The sequence below is a fragment of the Sorex fumeus genome, unplaced genomic scaffold (genome assembly GCF_029834395.1).
Source record: "Sorex fumeus unplaced genomic scaffold, SorFum_2.1 ptg000002l, whole genome shotgun sequence".
In the NCBI taxonomy this organism is placed as follows: domain Eukaryota; kingdom Metazoa; phylum Chordata; class Mammalia; order Eulipotyphla; family Soricidae; genus Sorex; species Sorex fumeus.
In genome coordinates, this window is record NW_026606059.1 from 64,288,517 (window position 1) to 64,303,393 (window position 14,877).

The window sequence follows — 14,877 nt, forward strand, 5'->3', positions numbered from 1 at the left end:
CTATGAAGCCCTAAGCACCACAGTGGGGCCCCCAAACAGACAAAAGTGTGTAGTTTTGAGCTAGAAAACTGGTGTGAGAATTTTAAAGTGCATTTGATGAATTTTTAGTTTGATTGGATTTTTTGGTTTGGGGACTACACCTGACTGCTCAGTGCTTACTCCTGGCTCTGCACTCAGGAAATCTCTCCTGGCAGACTCTGGAGATTAGGTGGGATGCCAGGGATTGAACCCGAATTTGCTATGTGCAAGGCAAGTTATCTCCACTGTACTATTTTCCAGCCCCCAACAATGAGTATTTGGAAGTTGCATGAGACGATGATGTATGTCTCAACTATCAGTATTTAGCCACTTCAGATCACACTTTAAAAACAATTTTTTTATTCTAAAAGTTACTTATGGTGAGAAACTTCATTACTTCAGGGGGAAAGTGTCATCAAATAATTGCTACCCTGCATTGAGATACAAAAATGAAGGTTTTCTGCTAAAGTGGGTTTTTTTTGTTTGTTTTGTTTGGCAGGGCATTAGAATTTGGAATCTTTAAAACCTACAGAAAGTAATTTTTTTAAATTAAGGTTTGATATTACTAAGAAAAAAGATTTCAAAATACACTTTCTTATTTAAATGTTAAGCCAATTTTGGTGCACCACCATACTTCAGGGAGATTTCCTCATGCTCGCTCTTCCTGGATTAATTTTAGCACTACTCAGCTTTAGCTCCCTTTACTTCCCCCACTCCAAACCCCATGTCAAGAAAGTGTCTATTTAGGAATCTGCCTCTGCATAGCTGGGATATTTTGGGCATGGTACTCTTGATTAGCACTTGAAGTGCTGGCCATCAACTACCAACACCTGTTGGAAAATGCCAGCAGTCTTAATTTCTTGAATGCTAGCTTTTTTTACGCATATCACATAGTAGATCACTTGATGTATCCCATTTCTTTCTTTATTAAGGGCATACATAGTTGGGTGACAGATCGTATTCTAGGTAAATATTAAGGTTTTTTTTTATTTGAAGTACAGCTATCTTCGGGAGTGAATCTTGGAATCTGTGACGGCGACTGTTTCTAAGAACACACTGCCATATTGAATTTCCTTAAAATCTTACAGTTTTTATTTATAATGTTGTAGAGGCAGTTTCATGCTTTAGAGATAGCTTAAGTTTCATTCTAACAAATTTCCAAGGCTTGAAGAAGAAGTTCTGATTTGTAATATAGTAGATTATTATGGGGAAATATTTTGATCTCTGAAATACTGCTAGATGACATAAGATATTCCGGGGGAGTTATTATTTAATCTTCTCATAGACTATTTGATCTGAATTCTTTTTTTCTTTTTCCTTTTTTATTGAATCACAGTAAGATACACAGTTACAAACTTGTTTATGATTGATTTTCAGTCATATAATGTTCCAACAGCAGTTCCTTCACCAGTGTATATTTCCCACCACCAATGTCCCCAGTTTACAGACACACACACACACACACCATGGCAGGCACTTCTCCCTCTCTCCCTCTCTCATGGTTTGAATACAGATACTGAAAGGTGATAAGGTATATCCCTTTACCTACTTTCAACACTCAGTTCCTGTCCAAAATTTGATCTGATTTTTTAACCTCAAATTTAAAAGGAAGAGTTCAAGATCAGGCATGTGATGAAACCTGTTTTAGAACTGTGCCATTAAGTGATCAAAAATGGAGATGTAGCAAACGTGACTGAATTATTCTTCCACTATCACCCCACCTTCCCATTTTTGACATTTGCAAAATCTCTTCCTTATGGATTAATACATGTTTTCTGTACATCATTAGAGGGAATGGGCTTAGCTTTTCCTTGAAGAAGTGCATTAAATAGTTATTTTAAAATGTACACTTTGTAAAAACATGAAAGAGCCGATTTGCTCTGGATTATTTTTCATACTAAAATTTATTCATAATTTCACTACCACTGACATTTGGTATTGTCACTATTTTATGCCTTAGTGCTCAGAAGATTACAATGTGTGTATCTCTGGGTCTTGTTTTCCTCATAGCTATTTATGGTGAGGTGGTGGTTTGTTTTTGTTTTGTTTTGTCATGTAGTGTAGTCTCTTCTAAGAAATACTTTTCTTTTCCCATTCTCATTGGGAGGGGGTGATCTAGAGTTCACTATTCTTAACAGTGTAGGTGATCTGTAATTGTTTTCTTTCCTCCCTGTATGTTGTCATTGCTTCAACTCAGGGAATCTCAAGGAGTAAAGGGTTTCTTATTCTGTTGTGTTTTGGAGGTCATACCCAGTGGCGCTCAGGGCTTACTACTGACTGCCCAGGGATGGAATCCCAGGTCTGTGGCATAATGCAAGACAACAACTTTACCTGCTGTACTGTCTCTCCGGCCCCAAATATTTTAATTTGGTAGCCAGTTTATTGTTATTTTTTCCTTGATATTTTAGTTTTACAGTTGTGTCCTCTCTCTCTTACTCTCTCTCTTAATATTGATTGGGAGATTTGAGTTGAGGTTGTGGGGGTTGGTTTTATTTGGTTTAAGGAACTATTTTGTGCTTTTTGAAGGTTAGGTTTTTTGCTTGATTTGCTTTTGTCTGTCACCCAAGTGTCATTTGGTGAAACTTTTGGGTGTGTTTTGTTTGTCTGTTTGCTTGTTTTGGTTTTGGGACCACACCTGGCAGTGCTCGGGGATTATTCCTGGCTCTGCACTGAGGAATCACTCCTGGCCTGGTGGAGCTTAGGGGACCTTGTGGTGTGCCGTGTATTGAACCTGGGTCTGCTGCAGGCATGGCAGGTGCCTTCATAGCTGTATTATTGCTCAAAACCCACTTGTTTTAAGTTGCCTTGTATTTGTGTGGATTTATATTTTGGTTCTCTTTTCTTCTGTTGTTATGTATGTCTTTTTTTCAAATAACCATTCTAGTTTTTTGTCTTAGAAAAATTTAAATGCTGCCTAACTATAATTTAACTAGGGTTTTTGATAGTCGCTTTTAAAAGCATGAAATTTGTCGTGCTACTTGGCAATACTGTGTCTGGACATTTGTCCCAAAGAAATGACAGCTAACATTCACCAAATATTTATACCAGCTTTATTTGAAATAGTCAAAACTGTAAACTAAATGCCCTTCAACACATGAATGGCTGAGCAAATTGTAGTAATTCAATCATGGAGTGCTATCCAGCATTAAAAAAAGAACATAATAGTGACACAACTTGGAGATTCTCGGGAGCATTTTACTGAGTCTCAGAAGTCACTTCAAAATGTGTCCAATTCTATGTGATTGTAAAACACTCGAAGGATAAAATTGGAGGTGCAAAACAGTGATAGTTGCCATGACTTAGGGGGCAGATGAGTGAAAGGGATAATGAGTGGGAGAGTTCTGGTGATGGAGTTCTGTATCATTTGTATTAGATATCTGATTTAAATGCACATTATGATGTCATTGTCTTAGTTTTGCTTCTTAGTGTGCTCATTATGTAAGGTGTAATCATTGGTGAAACATGATAAAGCGTAGTTGGCACCTCTGAACTATTTCTGGACAAGGGAAGTATTTATGATCATCTTTTCATAATACCTATAAAAACATGACTTTAATATATGATATAGATATTTTAGGAAAAACTTTCTTGACCAGTAGGTATTCTTTTTTTTTTCTTCTTCTTCTTTTTGGGTCACACCCAGCGATGCTCAGGGGTTACTCCTGGCTTTGCACTTAGGAATTACTCCTGGAGGTGCTCAGGGGACCGTATGGGTTGCTGGGAATCGAACCCGGGTCAGCTGCGTGCAAGGCAAACGTCCTACCTGCTGTGCTATCACTCCAGCCCCCCCCCCCCCCGTAGATATTCTTAAATCCTCTATAAGAGATGTTATATAAGAGAACTTTGATCAGTTTACATATTTAATGTACTTTCATACCTGTAGTTTTCAGACCACTTTCTCCACCCCCTGGTTTTCTTAGTTTCCTGCAAGAAAAATACTATATCATATATTTCTATTATTTTTATAATGCAGGTCAGTGTTTTAAATGTATTGAAATTAGTAAATTACAAGTAAGGAGGGTTGGAGATAGTACAACAGATAGGCCACATGCTTAGGTTCAGTTCCTGGCACCACATGATCCCCCGTCATCACCAGAGAGGCTCTGCTGGCCCTGCACTGAGGGCTGAGTAGTTTCACTCACTTCTGCTGCAGCTGTGGTGCTCAGTTGGCGAGAGAAGCTGAGTGGAGCACAAACCAGCCTGAGCGCTGCTTGGGAGGCCCCCTCCCACCCACATTATATGTAGGTGAATTTTTTCAAGTTTCAGAATTAAATTGTGCACATACAAATACTCCCTTTAAAATACTTTTTGCCTTCAAAAAAAAATACTTTTTGCCCTCAGCTTTTCTAGATGAGGAGCCTGAAAAATGGAGCCAGCCCACCCGCTTATGTTGGGTGGAGTGTTAATGCTTGTCAGCTTGGTGCTTGCCATGAAGTAGCCACTGTATATAAGCATTTACCTGAGAACCTTAGGTTTTCAGTAGGATTCTGAAAATGGAGATTTGTCATATTGATATCTGTGCCCAAGTTCTTGGACATTCTGTCTCTTGAGGACTATATTCTCTAGCTTTGGATTGGAAGCCAAGTTTTTCTTGCAGTCAATAATCAGAATAGAAATTATTTTAATGCTTGATAGAGCTTCAAGGAGAGTTTTCTGATTAACTTCACTATTTTGTTTGGGGGTGGGGTGGATCCAGACACACCTCGCTGTACTCAGGGAATCACTCTTGGCAGTGTTGGGGTTCAAGTATGTGTACTGGTACTAAGGCAAGCATTAACCTATTATCCCTTTGGTATCCAATAACATTTTTCACTTTTAACAAAAAACTAGCACCCATAGGGTGGCAATGACATTTCCTTTCCTTTTAGCTCTTAAAAGTTTGAGATCCTTTTCTTGCCCTATCAGAATCGAAGCATTGGGTTTATAAAGTGCCTGTTTTGGCCAAGAATTTCATAGTTCAGTGTTACTGGGATTTTTGTAATGGAAACTTTCATTTTCATGTTTCTTGCATGTCTTAATACTTCTGTTTTCTGAAAGTGTATTACCTTTCTTTGTTCCAGGTCTTCTCCTGTTTAATAGTCAACCAGAACAATGTTCTACGCACATTTTGTCCTCAGTAAAAGAGGGCCTCTGGCCAAAATTTGGCTGGCGGCCCATTGGGATAAGAAACTAACCAAAGCCCATGTATTCGAGTGTAACTTAGAGAGCAGTGTGGAGAGCATCATCTCACCAAAGGTATGTATGGTGTTGATAAATATATACTTCCTCTTCCAGTTTGTAAATAATGTGGAACTCTATAATCAGCCATTTTGGTAGACATCTTTGTATATTGAAAGCAAAATAATCCCATAGGGTATTCAGAGTGTTGGTTGGATAGTCTTTTCCAGAATTCTTCTCATATAGATAGTTTTGTTCTTGGAGTTATTATCTTAGAGATAAGCATAAAGTCAAATGTAGACTGCAAATACTGTATATTTGACCTGGATTTTTTTTTTTATTCAAACATGTATAGGTTTTTCTGATTTAAGCATCAACAAAGTATGAATTCTGTTAGAAAAGTTTGCAGTTGATTCTGTATAGTCTGTTGTATCCATACCACTTGCTTCATTACTTCTTCACAGCCTACTCTATATCTTAAAAATGCCAAACTTTTACCTATGTTTTTCTGAGATAAATTTCTTGCACTGCTCCCCTAAACATCGAAATGCTGTCTCTCTAGACGTTTCCTAACTTTATATATCTTACTTACTGCTTTTTTCCTAGATTTTGACATCTGCTGAAACTAGTTGTTTTGCAACTGTAATTTGCAGTAGTGGTTTTCACAAATACAACAACAGTGATGGGGTAGATTGTGTTGCCAAGAAAGGACCATTAACTTAAGACACAATTATCTCTACCAACATCTTTAGCATTTCGTTGGAGGGAAAAAGTTACACTGACTTCAAAAAATAAATGAAGGACTAATCTCATAAAGAAGTTGTCTAATTCTTAAGTATATGTTACATTATGTTTTAAAGGGTCCTTAGGCCTATTTGTACTGACTAGTGTCAGTACATAACTAGCGTCCTGTTTTGAAAACGTTCCAGATTCCAGCTATATGAACCAACATTGGAAGCTACTCTCAGAATTAACAGTGGACAGTTCTAGCCTGTGTTTAAAAAAAATGTTTCATTATTGCTTAAAGTGAGAGGGGCTCCCAAAGCAATAAAATGGAATGTAGCAGAGGTTTGTTTAGAAGAGTAAAGTGGCAAGGTAAATAAATGGTGGTAGGGAAGTAAAAAATTGTCTTTGAAAGAAAGTTTTGCTGATGGAATATTGACTTGTTTTATAATGGGCAGAATTTGTTACTAAAAACATTTTCACATTATTTGTAATACAATATGGATTTGAAAATGTTGCTAAGATGAACACTTCAGGAGGTGTCCTATCGTAGATTATTTATAAACTCTAGTTTTTTGGTATGCCTTCAAGTCTTGTATGTTTACATTGCATGTTTCACAGCAGGACAAATCATTACATGTTTTCATAAAAACGCTGGGGCCAGAGTCATGTGGATAGGACATTTGCTTTGCAGTCTGCCCACTTCAATTCCTAGCATCATATATGGTCCCTTAAGCATAGCCAGGTGTAAGCCCTGAGCATCGCTTAGGTATGGTCAAAAAACAACCTCTTCCCCCCTCCCCCAGGGGCCTATTCAGAAATACTCTCTTGTTACTCTGTTATCATATATATGATTTTTCAGGGATAGTGATGCTCTAGATAGTGACACTTAACCTTTGTAAACCTACCCAATTGGCACTTTCCAGACTGCACAGTAGATGCTCCTGGAGATGCACTGCATAACCTCTACAATCTAGAAAGTTCTGAATCCAAAAGCCTAGAATTTCCTGTAATGACTTATTGATCTGTTATCCATTTTTTTTGTTGTTGAACACGATGTTTTGCTGATACCGTTTTTGTGGGAGATCTTTTCTGATTTAAGCAAAATTCCAGTATAACACAACTATTAAAAATTATGATTTTATGAATAGAAAAATCCTGAGTGCAGATCTCAGTATATAAAACAGTACACTATTTCATACTCAAATCCAGAGGAGAAAAATTACATGTTTGTGCACACATAAGTCTAGATGGTACACACAAAAAAACTGCTAAAAAGTTTTTTCCAAACTGTAATATTACAGGTTTATTATTATTTTTTTAAGGAATTACTCATCACAGCGGGTAGGGCGTTCGCCTTGCACACGGCCAACACGGCCGACCCGAGTTCGATTCCTCGGCCCCTCTCGGAGAGCCCGGCAAGCTACCGAGAGTATTCGATATGCCAGACTCAGTAACAACAAAGTCTCCAATGGAGACGTTACTGGGCCCGCTCGAGCAAATCGACGATCAACGGGAGGGTCTTTACCTTTTACCTTACTCAGTTAACATTGCTGTATTCCTAAAGTTTTTTTTTTTTAGATTGATGTATAGGAGTGGTGGGGAGTGGGGCGCTAAGAGGAATATGCTGACATTGGTTTTATTTAATCCCCGCAAGCGTTCAGTACACACTGCACGCGGATGAGCATAGAGCAGCAATTTCCCAAAGGGGACAATACCGGCCCCCAGTGGTGTGCTGGTGCGTTTCAGGAGACTCTGCGCCCGGCTTTGGGGCGGGTGAGAGAGCTCTCCCTACCGTAAGGGACCCAGCCCCGGCAGTCGAACTCCAATGCCCAATCACCGCCACTCTCCAGGCCACTTTTCGGACCTCTCGGATACATTATGAGACACTTCCTACCCATTTATGCCTCTCAGAGTGTCCCGCCCGCATGGGCAGAGCCTGGCAAGCTCCCTGTGGCATGTACGATATGCCAAATACAGTAACAACAATAGGTGTCATTCCCCTGATCCTAACAGAGCCTCCAAATCATTGGGAAAAGACTAGTAAGAAGAGGCTGCTAAAATCTCTGGGCTAGGAGAAATAGAGACATTATTGGTGCCCGCTTAAGTAATTTGATGACCAACGGAGTGACAGTGATACAATATAGAAATATAATTTGGCCAGATTACACACTTATTTCTAATATGAATTTATATTTCTCTGTGAAGAGACTCAGTTGATGCTCTGATCAAATTCTGAGAATATATTTTCTACATTTTATATGCACACTTCCTAAGATTAGTGAACGGGAAAGGAGGGAATTTTTTTGAAAGCAGCATGTGTAGGTGACTATTTCTTAAATGGTCATAAGCAAATATTGAGGGTATTTAAAGAGGAAATAGTATTGGTGTTTGTACTTACAGAAATAGTCTTTTATATGTACGTTGATAAATAGTTTGTACATTATTAATAGATGTCACTAAAAGATTTGTGTCTATATGAACTTTGGTACATCTACACAGTGGAATACTATGCAGCTGTTAGAAAAGATGAATTCATGAAAGTTGCATACAAGTCGATCAACATAGAAGGTATCGTATTAAGTGAAATGAATCAGAAAGAGAGGGACAGGCATGGAAAGATTGCACTCACTTGTGAAATATAACAGAAAGGGAGACTTAACACCCAAGAATAGTAGAGATGAGTACCAGGAGGATTGCTCCACGGCTTGGAAGCTGGCCTCACACGCTGGGGGGAAGGCAACTCATACAGAGAAGGGACCACCAAGTTAAGGGTTCTTGGAGGACCCGCTCAGGATGGGAGATGCATGCTTCATGAAAGTAGACTATAGACCGAACATGATGGTCACTCAATACCTCTGTTGCAAACCACAATACCCAAAAGGAGAGAGAGAACAGAAGGGAATGCCCTGCCACAGAGGTGAGATGGGGTGGGGGGGGGGGGGGGGGATACTGGAATCATTGGTGGTGGAGAGTGGGCACTGGTGGAGGGATGGGTACTCGATCATTGTATGACTGTGAAACATAAGCACAAAAGTTTGTAAGTTTATAAGTATATCTCACAGTGATTATTTGAAAAAATAAATAAGAGTGTACATCTACCTGATAAAAAATTAAGGATCACTGATATCGAAACATGGTTTATCTTTTGGAAATAATATAAAAAATTATATATGTATGTGAAATGAGAAAAAAGTTTCTTTGCACTTAAGCGATTTTTGTGATTGTGATAAAATATAATGTTATTTCTACAAGGTGAACTGACCTGAAATTTTAGTTTTGTAGGGATCACACCCACCAGTACTTAGGACTCACTCCTGGCATTGCATTCAGGGATCATATGTGGTGTCAGGGATTGAGCCCAGCTTGCTGAGTGCAAAGCAGGAGCCCTCTGCACAGTATTGGCACTTCCGCTCCCTAGCTTGAAATTTTTTTTAGTATTTGAACTTAGTGCCCAGTTCTTGCTTACAAGGATATGTTGGTTTGGTTGTAGAACAAGTAACAGTTGACTACAACCACATGTCATCCTGCCCTACTCGTTCTCTTTTTTTGCCCTTTCTCTTCTTCATCTTCTTTTCTTTTGCTCTGGAACAACACTCACAGTCTCTACCGAACTTTGTCCAGATGGATGTACTTCTAATATCAGCTCCACAAAAATGTTCAGCCTCATTTTGCCTATTCATAGACTAGACTCTTAGCTAAAATCAATTTTAAAAGGCAGGGGCGCTCATTGCCCTCCTAAAATTTTACCTCTTTTAAGTGAACAAACAATGCACTTGAGACTCTGGCTGCTACTCCCCTCCCTGTATCTTTCCAGTGCCCTCCAAAGGCTCTATTCCCCTCACTTTGAGAAACAGCTACCTAATCTCCTTTTGAACGTTGCTTATTCTGGAAAAAAGGAAAACTGATGGTTCTTCCCCTCCTTTCTGGGAAAAAAATTCATTCAATATTGAGTTTAAATTTTTTTATGCCCCATTCTCAAAGTCAATTGTAATAGGAATGTTTTAATGGATTATTCTAATCAGCAACCATGTGTTCCAAAATTTGATCGCAAATTTATTTTATAGCAGCAAACTTCATAATTCATGTTCTAACGTGGCTGTAAATGGAGTCAAAAGTCACTATATAACTTTAAAATATTGCTATTCAAGTAACACAATGTACTAATCATAATTTAAATTTCAAGCAGATATTTAACAACTCTTTGCTACCTTGGAATTTGTTGGGTTTAATGTTATGACTCCAAAAAACTCAGAATCTTTTGAGTTTGTTGTCCTTTTTGAAAAGAATTTTTCTTGGTTGGAGGAATTTAGAATTTATTCTCTTTTGATTTGGGTGTTCTTCCTCTTCTTGTCCTGCATACCCCATAAGCACTGATCTTTCTCAGGCAAGAACAAAAAGGCTGAGGGGTCTATTTTCTGGTGAAACGAGTGAGGATACCATGTTACTTTGCTTTGCAGTCAAGTAAAGTAAAAACTAGATGGAAAGAACTTAAGCATCATCGGGAAATTACAGTGATGCCATTTAAGGAATTACCTTCTTAGTATATTGGCTGCTTCTCATACTTAATACCTCCTTGTTACAGTGTTATTACTCACAGAGCATGAAAGGGGGTGCTTCTTAATTGGGTGCTTCTTAATCTTTTGAATATACCTGCACTCATCGGCTGAACTGGGTCGCATGTCCACTGAAGAACAGGCATAAGCAGAGAAGGATGAGATGATGGGATGATCAGTTTTCAAGGCTGGAAACATATACTTCCCCCAAAAAAGAATTAGAAACAGGGAGCACAGAGACTCTAGATTGTGAACCAAAATGCCACCTCCTCTCTAGTGGGTTGATAACAATCCACAAAATGCCTTAGCACATGTATTATAGTAACCTTTTCACCTGTGTTAATTTGTGAATTACTGCCACTCTCTTTTTTAGAAATTGGAATATATAAGTGAAGGTGAGAAATGAAATAAAGATCAGGTACATACAAGTAAATTATGTAAAAAGATAAAAGTAAAATTTGCCTATAACTTGCACAAAAATCAGGGTTTGGAGATGTGATTTTTTTTTTCTTAAAAACATTAACTACATTAGATTAATGTGAATATTTATTCACAGGTAAAGATGGCTCTCCGAACATCAGGGCATCTCTTGCTGGGAGTAGTTCGAATTTATCACAGAAAAGCCAAATATCTCCTTGCAGACTGTAATGAAGCTTTCATTAAGATAAAGATGGCTTTTCGGCCAGGTATTGTGATTTTTTTTTTTAAATCTAAAGTTTCTTATGTTCATGCATAACTGGTAAATAGACTAGACTAGATCAGCGTGTTTTATTTATTTTATTTTATTTTAATTTTTATTAGTGAAACACCATGAGGTACAGTTGTAGACTTACAAATTTTTGTGCTTGGGTTTCAGTTATACAATGATCGAACGCCCATTCTCTATCATTTACTTTTTTTTTTTTAGTTTTTGTTAGTGAAACACCATGAGGTGCAGTTTGATCGTTGTACAATTGAAACCCAAGCACAAAAATTTGTAAATCTACAGCATGTTTTATTTTTATTGCATTTCAAGGAACTCAGTAAGTAATTGGGCAAGGCTTAGAAAGGTAATGTTCAAAGGAAAAAAACTCACCTCTACAAAAAATTATGAAAAAAGATTACAAAAAATCTCCCTTTTTGCTTCTTCCCTAGGAGTTGCATTCTTTAACTCCTCTTTCCAGCACCCCAGTGGAAATGATTATCAGAGTTTGAAAAGTTGAAAAGTGTTATGTAATTTTTCAATGTAATAGCTCAGGAAAATTTTTAGAATTTTTTTTTTCCTGAATTTTAGTGTATTGTAAAAATCAAACTTCCCACTATCAGGGTTGGAGCCATTCAACTGTGGATAGGGCACTTACCTTGCATGCATTTGAACAGCTTTGATCCCCAGCATCCCATTTGGTCTCAGAACCCTGCAGGCTGGGCCCCCCAAATAAAACAAATATCAAAGTACAACTTTATCTTTGATTTTGGATTTTTGAGCTGCAACTGGCTGAACAATGGGATTCCCCCACCCGGACAGTGGTGCAGAACCAAACCATACAGTGATGCTGAGTGGAATCAGGACTCTGCATGCTGGCAGCTGCTGCAGCCCTTTGAACCATCTCCCACACCTGAAATCAGATTACTTTTAAGGCCTGTAGCTTTGTTGTGGACTAGGTAATATCTGATTCTGAAACTTCTTTGGCCAAACATTTATTTGCATACAAAATTACAGAAGCCTTTGAATTTTGTATCCCATAATTTTAAAGGCATTGGTGAAATTTTATTCTAATTAGAATGTTCTATAAGAGAGAGGCTTTATATAGTCATTTCTGTGGAAATTCTTGAGATCGGAAATTTTGTTCAGAAAATGTTTAAGGCCAGAGACAGCTCCTCAGACTGACTGAATGCAGCCCTTTTGAATGTTTTTGTATTCTGAATGCCTAAATACAGTCCCCAGTGGCAAGTGTGTCCTTCCTCTCAGCCCCCCCAACCCCCCAAGAAAAAGCCCTTGAAATATGTTTAGACATAAACTATGATATTATGTCATTTCTTGATTTCTGCTAAGTGCCTTTTATGTAAGAGCATTAGTTTTTAGACAATGGATATTACAGACCACTTGAAAAGTATAAAGAAATTTTAAATAACTTTTCCCCAAAAACCAGCTATTTGGGCTCTTACTCATTAAATATCTTGCTAACTTGATATTTATTGTCTTTCAAGGGGGGGGTGGGTTGTTGATTAACTGTCTTAGACATAACCTTAGGATATTATATTCACTTTACCTCCTTTTGATTGCTAGATGATTTGTGGTTTAGCCTTGGGCCTTCAGTTTATCTTCTCTTTGCCAGGTGTTGTTGACTTGCCTGAGGAAAATCGAGAAGCTGCTTACAATGCTATTACTTTACCAGAAGAATTTCACGACTTTGATCAGCCACTGCCTGACTTAGAGTATGTCTCTCTCATAGTTAATTATTGATTTGCAAAAAAATTGCTATTGATATTTTAATGTCTCTCAAGCTCTCTCTTGCCCTCTCTTTCTGTGTGTGTCTCTCTCCTCTCCTTTCTCTCTTTCTCTTTTTGGGTCACACCCAGCTGTGTTCAACAGTTACTCCTGGTTATGCGCTCAAAAATTATTCCTACTGTTCTTGGGGCACCATTAGATCTTGGGAATTGAACCTGGTTGGGTGGCCACTTGCAAAGCAAACACCCTGCTCATATTGGAGACATTTCCGGCCCCCAAATGTCTCATTTCTTTGTGTTACTTTACATTGAATTCTTCTGTAGCTGAAATGCTTAATTATTTATTTCAGGTGGTATATAAATATGAAAGATGGAACGTGTGTGTTCTTTCTCTGAGAAAATCATGTAGGTGTGGCTTGAACAGATAAGAATTCTGTTGTGTTTGTTCTAGAAAATGTGGAGACTTAACAGTTGTCCGAAGTATTGGCTTGACAGAAAAGATAGCAGCATCCTTTAATGCTTCATGATTGGGGAATGAATGGGAGCACCACAGTCAGTGATGTGCCTTATAATTTTTGTTCAGAAGTATATTTTTATTGTCTGCTTGTCTATTTTATCACGCTAAAATCCACCAAAATTTTTGTTCATTTTTTTAATAAATATGTCGTTAAAATTAACACAAACATACGTTTAAGAGAATGTTAGTGATAGCGGAATACCATTGTTGGTTGTTTAGTCTTACCTCAGCCCTTTGAAATACAGCTATTTTATGGGCCTGAGAGATAGTACAGCAGGTAATGCGCCACCTTGCATGCCACCAACCCAGGTTCAGTCTCCGGCATCTCATGTGGTTCCCCAAGGACCACCAGGAATAACTTACTCCTGAGGATCACAGGTGTGCACACACATGCCCCACTCATCCCCGGCAAAAAAAAAAAAAAAAATAGAGAAATATAGCTATGTCTAAAATCAGTGGGTAGGTACAGAATGCTTGCCTTGCACATGGTAAACTGCCCAGCATCCTGTATGGTGTGGTTCAGCTGTGGCTCAGAAACCAGGGTGGAGGGTTGGGAAATACAGCTATCTTTACCACAGGAGTGTAACTTTCCAAGTGATTGAGGAACATATGAGACCCATTGTAATTACTGGTTGAGTCTCAGCCTGAGCATCCGGAATGTGTCCTGGAGCATCCGAGCTCGCAGAGCAGTACAGAGATGCGATAAAGGAAGACCTCAGAGAGAGAAGAGCAGAAGTGCTGGTAGATGCAGCAGAAGCTGGGGAAAGTATTGGTAACGCCCGCCTGTCCTTCGCCAACTACAAGACCAAGATGACTGCCCTCCAACGTCCTGATGGATCTATCACATCTTCCAGAAGGGCAATGGAGAAGATTATCCATGACTCGAATTTCTTCGATAGCCACGTCCACCTGCCAACATACCAAATTCCACAGGATGGATATGTCGTTCCCAATGTTCTCCCTTCCGAAATCCAACACACCATTTCGTCGGTAAAGAAATGAACGGCACCTGGCCCAGACAAGGTCAGACCAGAACATCTGAAGAACCTGCTGTCAGTATTCATCATTACGCTGGCTCGGCTCTTCACACGCTACCTATCTGAATGCAAGGTTCCGTCCCAGTGGAAAACCAGCAGGACTGTACTATTGTACAAGAAGGGAGACATCCACAATATTGGCAACTATCGCCCAATTTGCCTGTTTTCTGTTATCTACAAGCTGTTCACTCAAGTCATCCTCAATAGGATTAGCAGAATACTAGATGAAGGATAACCATGCAAGCAAGCCAGTTTCCACAAAGGATTCAGCACGATTGACCATATCCACACGATAACCAAGCTCATTGAGGTTTTTCGGGAGTTCAGGATGCTGCTCTGTCTAACGTTCATTGATTTAAAGAAGGCCTTTGATTCTGTTGAGACGGAAGCGGTCATTGAAACCCTAGCCAATCGGGGCATTCAAACTCAGTACATAGCATCC

General features: G+C 38.8%; 1 protein-coding gene across 1 annotated transcript in view; it reads left to right on the plus strand.

The window, feature by feature from the left end:
• The window catches only part of RAD21 (RAD21 cohesin complex component), a 252,255-nt gene that overhangs the window by 220,190 nt on the left and 17,188 nt on the right, over positions 1 to 14,877 (plus strand). The window contains exons 2-4 of the mRNA XM_056110071.1: positions 5,090 to 5,253; positions 11,011 to 11,140; positions 12,770 to 12,869. Of these exons, the coding sequence (XP_055966046.1) occupies positions 5,110 to 5,253; positions 11,011 to 11,140; positions 12,770 to 12,869 (374 nt within the window). The 5' untranslated portion in view covers positions 5,090 to 5,109. The remainder of the gene's footprint in view (positions 1 to 5,089; positions 5,254 to 11,010; positions 11,141 to 12,769; positions 12,870 to 14,877) is intronic.